The 13,253-nt window shown below is 39.7% G+C and overlaps 1 protein-coding gene across 2 annotated transcripts in view; it reads right to left on the bottom strand.

Moving 5' to 3' along the window:
* Window positions 1-13,253, bottom strand: part of Slc25a40 (solute carrier family 25 member 40) — a 31,360-nt gene that overhangs the window by 15,749 nt on the left and 2,358 nt on the right. For both annotated transcript variants that reach the window (XM_028776086.1, XM_028776087.1), the window contains exons 2-5: window positions 11,114-11,185; window positions 10,888-10,995; window positions 9,174-9,233; window positions 7,314-7,420 (exon numbers count right to left, since the gene is read on the bottom strand). In XM_028776086.1, coding sequence (XP_028631919.1) covers window positions 7,314-7,420; window positions 9,174-9,233; window positions 10,888-10,987 — 267 coding nt within the window. In that variant the 5' untranslated portion in view covers window positions 10,988-10,995; window positions 11,114-11,185. The remainder of the gene's footprint in view (window positions 1-7,313; window positions 7,421-9,173; window positions 9,234-10,887; window positions 10,996-11,113; window positions 11,186-13,253) is intronic.

Below are 13,253 nucleotides of genomic sequence, written 5' to 3'. Positions count from 1 at the left end.
TTCACATGACAAAATTTTCTAAATTAAGAACTGATTACAAGTTGCCAGAGGTTACAGGGCAGATAGTCCACAGAGAAATTGGGTATTTTTCTTTAAAGGAATCAAGATAATCCTTACAGTGCTCTCTTTAGAAGTGCATTAATGTTACTACTAAGGATACAGGAACAAAACATACAGACAGAATTCTGTTTGTATATTTTTTTAAAAAAATGGGAGACCTACATTTCTAAAGAAATTTAAACATAATTTTAAAAAGCTACTTTTCCTGTATATAAAAAGGATACACAAATGAAAGTTAACAAATTATAAAGGGAAAAAATACTTTTCTTTACCATGATGGACTTTTAATTCCCTAATAATTAGAAAATCATGTATAAGAAAATATACGACTGCCAGGAGATAGCTAGACTCCCAGGAGTACTGGCACACCTAAGCTTACAGGTGAGACCACCACTACTGTCCCAAGTGGGACCCACCTGGGGCCCACAGGACACAGGAGCTGTGGAGCAGCCAGGGACGCAATCCTAACAGTTTCCATCTGTGCCCCGGAGCTGACCCCATGCCACAGCTCCTAGCACCCCAATCACACCCGTAGAGAGCTTATATCCCAGGAGTGCTGACACACCTAAGATCACAGGCTCACAGGAGGGACCGGCTCTAGTCAGAGTCAGATCAGCTAACACCAGAGATAACCAGATGGCAAGAGGCAAGCGCAAGAACATAAGCAACAGAAACCAAGGCTACTTGACATCATCAGAACCCAGTTCTCCCACCACAGCAAGCCCTGGATACCTGAACACACCGGAAAAGCAAGACTGATTTAAACTCACATCTCATGATGATGATAGAGGACTTTAAGAAGGACATAAATAACTCCCTTAGAGAAATGCAGGAAAACACAGGTAAACAGGTAGAAGCCCTTAAAGAGGAAACACATAAATTCCTTAAAGAAATACAGGAAAACACAACCAAACAGGTGAAAAAATTGAACAAAACTATCCAGGATCTGAAAAATGGAAATAGAAACATTAACCAAATCACAAAAGGAGACAACCCTGGAGATAGAAAACCTAGGAAAGAGATCAGGGGTCACAGATGGAAGCATCACCAACAGAATACAAGAGATAGAAGAGAGACTCTCTGGTGTAGAAGATACCATGGAAAACATTGACACAATAGTCAAAGAAAATGCAAAATGCAAAAAACTCCTGACACAAAACAACCAGGAAATCCAGGACACAATAAAAAGATCAAACCTAAGGATAATAGGTATAGAAAAGAGTGAAAATTTCCAACTCAAAGGGCCAGCAAATGTCTTCAACAAAATTATAGAAGAAAACTTTCCTAACCGAAAGAGATCCCCATAAACATTCAAGAACACAAATGCCGGGCCCAGACTACTATACCCAGCAAAACTCTCAATTACCACAGATAGAGAAACCAAGATATTCCATGACAAGACCAAATTTACACAATATCTTTCCACAAATCCAGCCCTACAAAGGATAACAGATGGAAAACACAAGAGAAACTATACCTTACAAACAGGAAGAAAGTAATTTTCTTTCAACAAACCCAAAAGAAGGGAGCCACACAAACATAATTCCACCTCTAACAATAAAAATCACAGGAAGCAACAATCACTGGTCCTTAATATCACTTAACATCAATGGACTCAATTCCCCAATAAAAAAGACATGGACTAATAGACTGGATATGTGAACAAGACCCAGCATTTTGCTGCATACAGGAAACACAATTTAGTGACATAAACAGATACTACCTCAGAATAAAGAGCTAGAAAACAGTTTTCCAAGCAAATGGACTCAAGAAACAAGCTGGAGTAGCCATTCTAATATCGAATAAAATCAACTTTCAACCAAAAGTTATCAAAAAAGATGAGGAAGGACACTTTATACTCATCAAAGAAAAATCAACCAAGATGAACTCACAATTCTGAACAATTATGCCCCAAATGCAAGGACACCCACATTCATAAAAGAAATTTTACTAAACCTCAAAGCACAAATTGCACCTCACACAATAATAGTGGGAGATTCAACACCTGTAGGACCATGATAGCATGTGGTCGTGAGCCAACATGCTCCCAGTCTCGGTCCTTCCTCGGACTCTCAGCAGCATCTGAGAGCCCAAAGGCTTGAGACCAGTCGGTTCCCAGCCACCTCCTGGCCCGGGGATCCCCAATCCAAGAGCCCTGCACCCCCATGGAACTTCAGACTGAGTAAGAACTCCCCCCGCTGGGCGGGGCCCTGTAACACCCCGCCCAGTGCCGTGGAGCGAACTCAGTCAAGATTCCCGCACTCCAGTCTCTTTGGAGCCGTGGAAATCACAACAGCCCAACAAGACTCAAGAGCTCACACCTGTGCCCATGCATGAGCTAATCATTTCCCCACAAACACCCCTCTCTCAACAATGGCCACATCATGGAAACAGAAACTCAACAGAGACACAGTGAAACTAACAGAAGTTATGAACCAAATGATTTAACGGATATCTATAGAACATTTCATCCTAAAACAAAGGAATGTACCCTTTTCTCAGAACTTCATGGTACCTTCTCCAAAACTGACCATATAATTGGTCACAAAACAGGCCTCAACAGATAACAAGAAAATTGAAATAATCCCTTGTAAGCTATCAGATCACCACAGACTAAGGCTGGTCTTCAATAACAGCAAAAACAACAGAAAGCCCACATACACAGGGAAGCTGAACAACTCTCTACTCAATGATAATTTTGTCAGGGAAGAAATGAAGAAATTAAAGACTTTTAGAATTTAAAGAAAATGAAGGCACAAACATACCCAAACTTATAGGACACAATGAAAGCAGTGCTAAGATGAAAACTGATAGCTCGGAGTGCCTCCATAAAGGAACCGAAGAGCACACACTAGCAGCTTAACAGCACACCTGAAACCTCTAGAACAAAAAGAAACTAATACACCCATGAGGAGTAGATGGCAGGAAATAGTCAAACTCGGCTGAAATCATCCCAGTAGAAACAAAGAGAACTATACAAAGAATCAACAAAACTAGGTGCTGGTTCTTCGAGAAAATCAACAAGATAGATAAACCCTTAGCCAGATTAACCAGAGGACACAGAGACAGTATCCAAATTAACAAAATCAGAAATGAAAAGAGAGATATAACAACAGAAACAAAGGAAATTAAAAAAATCATCAGATCCTACTACAAAAGCCTATACTCAACAAAAGTGGAAAATCTGGATGAAATGGACAATTTTCTAGACAGATACCAGGTACCAAAGTTAAGTCAGGAGCAGATAGACCATCTAAACAGTACCACACCCCCTAAAGAAACAGCAGCAGTCACTAAAAGTCTCCCACCAAAAAAAGCCCAGGACCAGATGGGTTTAGTGCAGAATTCTATCAGACCTTCAAGGAAGACCTAAATACCAATTCTCTTCAAACTATTCCACAAAATAGAAACAGAAGGAACACTACCTAATTCGTTCAATGAAGCCACAATCACACTCATACCTAAACTTTACAAAGACGAAACAAAGAAAAAGAACTTCAGACTAGTTCCCCTTATAAATATCAATGCAAATATACTCAATAAAATTCTCCCAAACTGAATCCAAGAACACATCAAAACCATCATTCACTATGATCAAGTAGGCTTCATCCCAGGGATGCAGGGACGGTTCAATATTTGGAAACTCATCAATGTAATCCACTATATAAACAAACTCAAAGAAAAAACCCGACATGATCATCTCATTAGATGTGAGGAAAGCAGTTGACAAAATTCAACATCTCCTCATAATAAAAGTATTAGAAAGATCTGGAATTCAAGGTCCATACCTAAACACAGTGAAAGCAATATACAGGAAACCAGTAGCCAACATTAAAGTAAATGGAGAGAAACTTGAAGCAAACCCACTAAAATCAGGGACTAGACAAGGCTGACCACTCTCTCCCTATCCATTCAATATAGTACTTGAAGTCGTAGCCAGAGCAAATAGACAAAAAAAAAAAAAAAAAAAGAGGTCAAAGCGATACAAATTGGAAAGGAAGAGTCAAGATATCACTAGTTGCAGATGATATGATAGTATACTTAAGTGACCTCAAAAATTCCACCAGAGAACTCCTTCAGCTGATAACCAGTTTCAGCAAAGTGGCTGGATACAAAATTCACTCAAACAAATCAGTAGCCTTCCTTTATACAAATAATAAACAGGCTGAGAAAGAAATTAGGGAAACAACACCCTCCACAATAGTCACATATAATATAAAATATCTTGGTTTGACTCTAATCAAGCAAGGGAAAGATCTGTACAATAACTTTAAGTCTCTGAAGAAAGAAATTGAAGAAGAGCTCAGAAGATGGAAAGCCCTTTCATGCTCATGGATTGGCAGGATTAACATAGTAAAAAATGTCCATCTTGCCAAAAGCAATCTACAGATTCAATCCAATCCCCATCAAAATTCCAACTCAATTCTTCACAGAGATATAAAAAGCAATTCTCAATTTCATTTGGAACAACAAAAAATCCAGGATAGCGAAAACTATTCTCAACAATAAGAGAACTTCTGGGGAAATTACCATCCCTGACCTCAAGCTGTACTACAGAGCAATAGTGATAAAAACTGCACGGTATTGGTAGAGACAGGCAGGAAGATCAGTGGAATTGAAGACCCAGAAATGAACTCACACACCTATGGTCACTTGATCTTTGACAAAGGAGCTAAAACCATCCAGCGGAAAAAAGTATAGCATATTCAATAAATGGTGCTGGCTCAAGTGGCGGTCAGCATGTAGAAGAATGAAAATTGACCCATTCTTATCTCCTTGTACAAAGCTCAAGACCAAGTGGATCAAAGACTTCCACGTAAAACCAGATACACTGAATCTATTAGAAGAGAAACTGGGAAAGCACCTAGAACACATTGGCATAGGGGAAAACTTCCTGAACAGAAAACCAATGGCCCAGGCTATAAGATCCACTACAGGCAAATGGGATCTCATAGAATTGCAAAGCTTCTGTAAGGCAAAGGATACTGTCAACAGGACAAAATGGCAACCAATAGATTGGGAAAAAACATCTTTACCAGTCCTATATCCAATAGAGGGCTAATATCAAATATATATACAAAGAACTCAAGAAATTAGACTCCACAGAACCAAACAACCCTATTAAAAATTAAGTACAGAGCTAAACAAAGAATTCTCAACTGAGGAATACTGAATGGCCGAGAAGCACCTAAAGAAACATTCAACATCCTTAGTCACCTGGGAAATGCAAATCAAAACAACCCTGAGATTCTACCTCACACTAGTCAGAATGGCTAAGATCAAAAACTCAGGTAATAGCAGATGCTGGCGAGGATGTGGAGAAAAAGGAACACCCCTCCATTGTTGGTGGGATTGCAAGCTGATACAGGCACTCTGGAAATCAGTCTGGTGGTTCCTCTGAAAATTGGAGATAGTATTACCTGAGGACCCAGCTTTACCACTCCTGGGCATATACCCAGAAGATGCTCCAACATATAACGAGGACACATGCTCCACTACTATGTTCATAGCAGCCTTATTTATAATATCCAGATGCTGGAAACAACCCAAATGTCCCTCAACAGAGATATGGGCACAGAAAATGTGGTACATTTACATAGTGGAGTACTACTCAGCTATTAAAGACAATGAATTAGAGAAATTCTTAGGTAAATGGATGAACTAGAAAATATCCTGAATGAGGTAACCCAATCACAAAAGAACACAAATGGTATGTACTCACTGATAAATGAATATTTAGGAAAAAAGCTTGGAATGCCCATGATACAACTCATACACAATATGAAACTCAAAAAGAAGAAAGACCAAAGGGTGGATGCTTCAGTCCTACACAGAAGAATAAAATAATCATGGGAGGTACAAGGTGGGTGGGTAGGGCTTGGGAGGAAGAGAGTAGGGGGAGGGGAAGAAGAGGGGCAGGATCAGGTATGGGAGACCAGGAGATGTACAGAGGGTCAGGAAATTGAACACAGGTGCATAGCAATGGGGGATGGGGAAGATGGGGTAGCCACCAGAAAGTCCCAGATACCAGGAAAGCAAGAGGCTCCCAGGATCTAACAGAGATGACATTAGCTGAAATACCCAACAAAGGGGAGAGAGAATCTGTAGACACCATATTCAGAGGTTAGGCACAGCCCCTGGTTAAGGGATGAGGCCACCTACACATCTCAAAAATTTTAACCCAGAATTCCTCCTGTCTAAAGGAAATTCAGGGACAAAGAGTGGAGCAGAGACTGAAGGAAAGGCCATCCAGAGACTGCCCCACCTGGGGATCCATCCCACATGCAGCCACCAAACCCAGTCACTATTGCTGATACCAAGAAGTGCTTGCTGACAGCAGCCTAACATAGCTTTCTCCTAAGAGGGTCTGCCAGATCCTCACCAAAACAGATAAGGATGAAAGTGTTTGCAACCCCATAGGAAGAACAACAATATCAACCAACTAGATTCCCATCCCCACCCCTCGCCCCCCAGCTCCTAGGGATTAAATCCCCAACCAAAGAACACACATGGAGGGGCCCATGGCTCCAGCTATATATGTAGCAGAGGATGGCCTTATCTAACATCTGTGCCCTTCCCCCGGCCTTGAGTAGACCTGAGAGACCTTGTTTACCACAACAGACGAAACAATAGGACCTAGGTGGAACCAGCCACCTCGGCTGCATGTCAATAGACACCTAGGTGGAGTCACCCACCTTGGCTGCACCTACAGCCTGATACAGGAACTTGAAAGAAGAACTGCCCCTGGGCTTGCCTTGAGACATCTCCAGCCTTGACTTGTGATCAAGAACGGATTATCCTACCCAACTCTCCCTGCTGAAACTAGGAAGGGTCCGGGCAGGGTCTTTCCCTTTAAATTGAAAGCTGAACATTAAAGCATTGAGCCTTGATCAGAGAACTTGGTCTTGGCTTCATGCCTTCTCACCCTCCGTCCTTCTTTCGTTCCCAGCCCTCTTTTCAGGTGAACCCCTTCGACTCGTGGCTGCTGGCCAGCTACAAACACCAATGTGAATGGCCCTTGGTCCTGTGAAGGCCTGATGCCCCAGTGTAGGGGAATGCTAGGTTGGTGATGCAGGAGTGAGTGGGTGGGGGGATGGGACAGGCAGTTTGTGGAGAAGAAACCAGGAAGGGAAATAACATTTGAAATGTAAATGTAAATAAATAAAATAACTGATTTTAAAAAATAAAATAAAAAGTCTAAAAAAAAGAAAAAGAAAGCGTACAAAGACTGCAAATAAAAAGCATGTCTTTACCAATGTTCCATGGAAGTTTCCTGGCTTCTTATACCACGCTTTCTTGCTCTCCTCTTCACAGATACACATGTGATCCATGAGTCCATTACTGTATAAAAAACACTTTCCTAAGAAAGCAGAGTACAATTACAGTAGTTATATTATCTTTACAGATAAAATGCACGTACAGTGGACTAGCAAAAAGAGAACTTCCTGGCTGGAACATAGGTAATCAGCTCAATTTGCTCAAGGTAAGTCAGAACTAGCTTCTAAACTCACACTGAAGTGACAACATGAATTACTGGGTTTTATATTTTTGAACTATGGCTTTAAAAACATGTGCATAGAAGTATTTTTTAGGTTACCTACAGGATGGGAGATGGAAAAAGGAGAAACATGTTTACAAATCAACTCTTGCACACATGGGCAATTCATGTCAAAATGAGCAGAACAAATGTTCTTACAGTAAGTAGTGCAATGCTTGTCTTTTCTCTATGTGCACTGCTCTGTCTGGACAGCTGCTAGCTTACCTAATTTCCCACAACTTGTCCTAATGGTTTCAGACTTGCCAACCAGATTGTCCTGTGTAAGCTACAGAAATTCTGAGTGTCATAGTGTCATCTGCTCTGCTTCCACAACTTTCTTTAATGCACAAAACTAACCTTTTAGTCTTTTTATATTTATCTGTATCTGAAACATGACTTTTCATTTGACCTTATTTCTATGTACTTAACAGAAAAGATTTACTTACTATCTTATTATTCTTTATCCCCTCCACTGTACTGACACTGAGAATAGAACTCATGGCTTCATATATGCAAGGAAAGCAATGTACCCTCTGAGCTACAGTCTCAGAACAGGGAGGACTGAAATAAGGCAGTTTACTACAGCTCAGCCAACTCTTCCTACTTGTGTTTGATACACTACCTTTATACAGTTGGCTGACTACAGTGTTGGATTCTTGTTCATCTGATACAATATAGAATCATTTTTATCAAATTCCACAGTCATAATGAATAATCTTGCATTATAAATTAACAGAGGAGCAGGTAGGCTAACTGCAGATCTACAAATCTCCCTCTGTTCCTACAAATCTAATCCATCAGTGTCATCCCCAGCTCTGCAGCAGACCCCCTGCTGTGGCCTACCTTCATCCCTAAACCCCATTCCAATGATCACACAGCTCTTCCCCTCCAAAATTCCCTCCCCTACTTACTGCTTTATCTCAGCCTCCAGCTCCAGCAGACATTCCCTGGGAACCCACAGGGCATGCAGCCCAGGGAAGCAGGTAGGCTAACTGCAGCTCTTCACTTCTCCTCTCCTTCACACCCAACCCCCCAGTATCTCACCCATCTAGGCAGCAGACCACCTGCTGAGGCCTCGCCCAACTCCCCAGCCCCGCATGCAGCTGATAAAGCCAATCTTCTCCAACCCTACTCCCACTCAGCCCATGCCCAACTCTAGAAGGCTTTCTCTCCAACACTAAACATACAAAACGAAGAAAGAAATCCATAAGGGAAAAAGACCAAGTAACATAAAGGCAGACCTACTGGAATAACACATATCTTCTCAATGGAAACTCTAAAAATTTAGAAGGGCCTACACAGATGTTTTACAGGCTCTCAGAGACCACAGATGTCAGCCCAACTACTATACCCAGCAAAACGGTAAATCACAAATTTTTATTTAAAAAAACAGAACAAAAACTATTTTTTTCCTACCTAAACCTCAATAGATACAATTAAATGGTGAAAAATGTTTCTAGCTAAGGCATCAATTCTAATAAATTAACAAAAATATCATCGAAACAAAAATGAGTACAGTAACATTTTTAAAACTCTAAGAAAAAAAAAACAAGTTTAAAAAGTTTAATATACACACCTTTGGGGAATGGGTTGTTCTGGGCTTGGAGTCGAATTTTAACAACATCCAGAGGTGTCACTATGGATATATAAATGTTAATTAAGATATGATATCTCTAAATCTCTATTAGAAAACTAGACATTAAGTCCTACTTTTCCTCATTTTTATGCAAAGGGTAAGCTGTTTATTTAAAAATGTATGTTCTACCCCTGAGCTGCTTCTAACGTGGCCCTTAGCATTTCTGTCCACAGGACGAACTACAAACCACTTCTCACAAGGACTAGGCATTTCAATCTACAACTACAATTCCATTAGTGTTAGAACTGAAGCATTACAATTTTAGAAAATATGTTCTTTAAAGCGATCTATGAAAGCTCTAAAAGTCTAAAGACTGAGTCTCCCCAATCTGATCAATTTATCTCTATCAGCATTAGGCTATGCCAGTCACTTGGGAACAGGAAGAAAATTTGCATCTTACTTTCATTTGCATGCTCTAGTTCATGAAAATAAAAAAACCAAAAAAAAAAAACCCAAAAAACATTAAATTGTGGTGTCAAGAAACTGTTCCTCATCAGAGAACAAGAAAGTCACATTAGATAATTTTTAAGGCCATTATGAACTTGAATTCTAACTTAAAGATACAACATAAAAAATGGTTTATATGTTCTAATCACTTATTATCTTAACTAAACAAACTAGACAACCTAAAATCAGTCAATGTTAAGCTATCACTTATACCATTTGACTACGGCTATATGGAAAACAAAAGGCTAAATCCACAAAACCTTGAGAAACTCTTAAGTTACCCCAAAGTATGTTATTCTATGTGCAAATATTTTATTCTTTTTCTAGTTTAAAAGACTTAAAAGAATTGTAAAAGTTTAATAATGTTGATAGGGAATCCAGGAATTCTTATTTTAAAAAATATTCTCCCTCCTTTTTTTGTTTTTTAAGAGTCCCTCTATTAATGTAGCCCTGGTTGTCCTGAAACACCTATGTACACCAGGCTCTCTTACAAAGATCCACATGTCTTTGCTTCCCAAGTCCTGGAATTAAAGGTGTGTAGTGTAAATACCACACTCTGCTGAAACCCCTTATTTTCAGTGAAAGATAGGCCCCAGGAGAATGGGTACTGTGGCAGCGACCTGTGAGTGAACAAGCAGGACTGAGACCTGACACTCTTCCTTTCCTCTTCACACTGTCGTGCTAAAGCACCGGAAGCCTGCTATTCTACCTGATCATTAGTTTGGTGGCTCAAGAGATAGCTCAGTAAAGTGCTTGTCACACAAGTGTGCAGACTAGAGTGTGACTCCCCAGCATCCATGGTTAAACATTGGGCCCAGTGGCACTGGACTGTGATCCCAGCACAGAAAGGCAAAGACAAAGAGGATACCTGGAGTTTGCTAGCCAATTATGCAGCTCTGCCTTCAAGGAGAGACCTTGTCTGAAGACACCCAGCATTGAACTCTGGTCTCCACACACTTGCATACACATATTCAAGCATGTGTATGTACACACATAAATACACAGGCACACACACAAATAAGGGACAGTGCAACAGAAGATGTTGACATTGACTTCTGGCTGCCACGTGCACAAACAACAAACATGCACAAGTGCATGCATGCCACACTGTACCCCTCAAAAATAGTATCACTACTTCATGGATAATATAATATACGCTAATGGAATACTCAAAGTTACATAATCTGCACTGGTAACATAATTTTACCCATTAGTGATGTCAACACAGCTCCAGTACAAGAGGCAACCATTTGCTGAAGAGCTGTCACTTGGGTTGCTGGTGGCGGCCCTTCAGTTTCAGGCTCCATATTTTTAACTAGTTGAAAAAAAATCCATTAAAGCAAAAGTTAAAATAGTATATGTGCACATATATGTACTACATCTATGTACATATGTAATAAAGTTGAATGGCAGGCAGATGCCTTCAAAATTACCTGTTAAGTTATAAAAACAATTATCAGGAGTGCTTGTCTAACATGCCCAAGACTTGGGTTTGATCTTCAGCACTATAAAAATAAACAAAATAGAACAGAATAGAATTATATCAAAACACATGTTATTATCACTGCCAAAAGTAAGTTATAAACGGAAGCTAGTGTGTGACTGGCACTAATAGCTATATCCTCTGATAAGAATGTGTTTGGTTACGCTGTATGAGCAGTAGTTTGCAGGACAGGTAACCAACAGGTATAGAAACATCCTTTGACTGAGAGCCAGAACAAAAACAGCTAAGTGATGTAAATTTACAAAATCTATGTGTTTACAGATAGACATTACTTAGATACCTTCCCTACTCTGGAATAGACTACCATTCAATATAGCACAATTTTTATTGCATACCAATAGTTGTTACATAGTTATAAAGTAAAAACACACAGCTTTAATCAGCATCTTTACAAAAATTTAATGAGACTTTTGGGAAGTCATATATACATATACAAACAAATAGATATTGATATATGTGCAGATGCTCTGTTTTGAAAAAGCAGTAAATATTGTTTACTTAGTACTCTGCTATAAATACAAACACTATGATAAATGTCTATGTCATTTTTAGTGCTTGCAGAGTAGTATATAATTATGCTTAAACAGTCTCTTAGGTTTTCAAATTCTCAACGGGAAACCATTTTGATATAATATTCAATTCATGTATCTTTTTGTAGTCTTCCTACACTTACCTCAGCAAGGAAATCAAGATAGGTTATAATAGTAAAAAAACAGAGCAGGGTGTGATGACACATTCCTCTTAACATTTGGGAAGCAGAGACAGGAGAATCTCTGTGAGTTCAGGGCCAGTCTGGTCTATATATTGACTTCCAGGACAGCCAAAAAACCTAGGGAGACTCAGTCTCTAAGAAATCAAAACCAACCAACCAAGCAAACAAACAAAACCCCCTTACTCAAAGCCTGATGTGGTGGTGAGCACCTGTAACCACAGGCCTCAGGAGCTGATATAGAAGAATGAAGGGTTACAAACCAGTCTGAACTTTACAGCAAGACTCTGTTGTCACAAACAGATTTTGATATAAATGTCCTTTCTAGAAAGACAGACTAATGTACACTTTCACTGGCAGCATGTCATTCTAACCACTCTGGTGTTCACAAACCCTCTCTTTAACATTACATGACTTGTCCCCACCCTGTCCTCTGCTTCCTGGATGTCATGAGCTGAACCTCTCTGCTCCCTTAAATGCTTCTACCACAATGCTACATATCAACAGTTGGCAGATAAGTCTAATACAAGTAATTATCATTAGAGGCCTCAAGTGAGCAGTAGATAAACGTTGGGTCTAAGTCAGGCTTACTATGAATAGGAAAGAAAGAAAACACCTTTTGTCGAGAAAGGCTTAAGTGGAAGAAGCAAAACAGGAAAGTGATAGGTATTACAAAAGAATTCATCATCTTTAAATCCAAGAATATAAAAAGTGTATTTGGTTATGTTGACATGATGTGGAAAAAGCTGATGAGGCCTCCGTTGATAATCATAAAAATGGTGAGGCAGATAGCACAGAAATTAACTTCACTAATAGACAAGGGAATTATAGAACAAAGGGGTTAATATTTGGCTGCAGATATAACTCAGTGGTAAAGCACGAAGTACCCAGTTCAGTGTCTAGAATACATGTGCGTGAGTACACATATACACACACACACACACACACACACACACACACACACACTTAGAATTTGTCTAAGGTCATAAAATTGCTCTAAGGCTAGACCAGTTCTAACTGAATTAATTTCTCTTGACTCCTAGCCAAATAAGCGTTCACTTAGTTCCAGGGGTGTGCAAACCTTTGACACCATTACATTATGTTGTCATCTACAAATGTGCTGGGCCACATTCATAGCTGTCCTAGGATGCATTTAGCTTACGGGCCCACGATGGCTTCCAGCTTTCATCCCGGAACTTGGGAGGCAGAGGTAGGCAGATCTCTGAGTTTGAGGCCAGGCTGGTCTACATAATGGCATGAAGACCATGACAGCCAGAGCTGCATACTGAGACCATGACTCAAAAAATAAAATAAAATAAAATAAAATAAAATAAAATAAAATAAAATAAAATAAAATAAA

This window comes from Grammomys surdaster, unplaced genomic scaffold, assembly GCF_004785775.1.
Source record: "Grammomys surdaster isolate TR1022 unplaced genomic scaffold, NIH_TR_1.0 264, whole genome shotgun sequence".
Classification (NCBI taxonomy): domain Eukaryota; kingdom Metazoa; phylum Chordata; class Mammalia; order Rodentia; family Muridae; genus Grammomys; species Grammomys surdaster.
The sequence above is the reverse complement of the archived record's forward strand: the minus strand, read 5'-3'. Positions and strand labels throughout refer to the sequence as shown.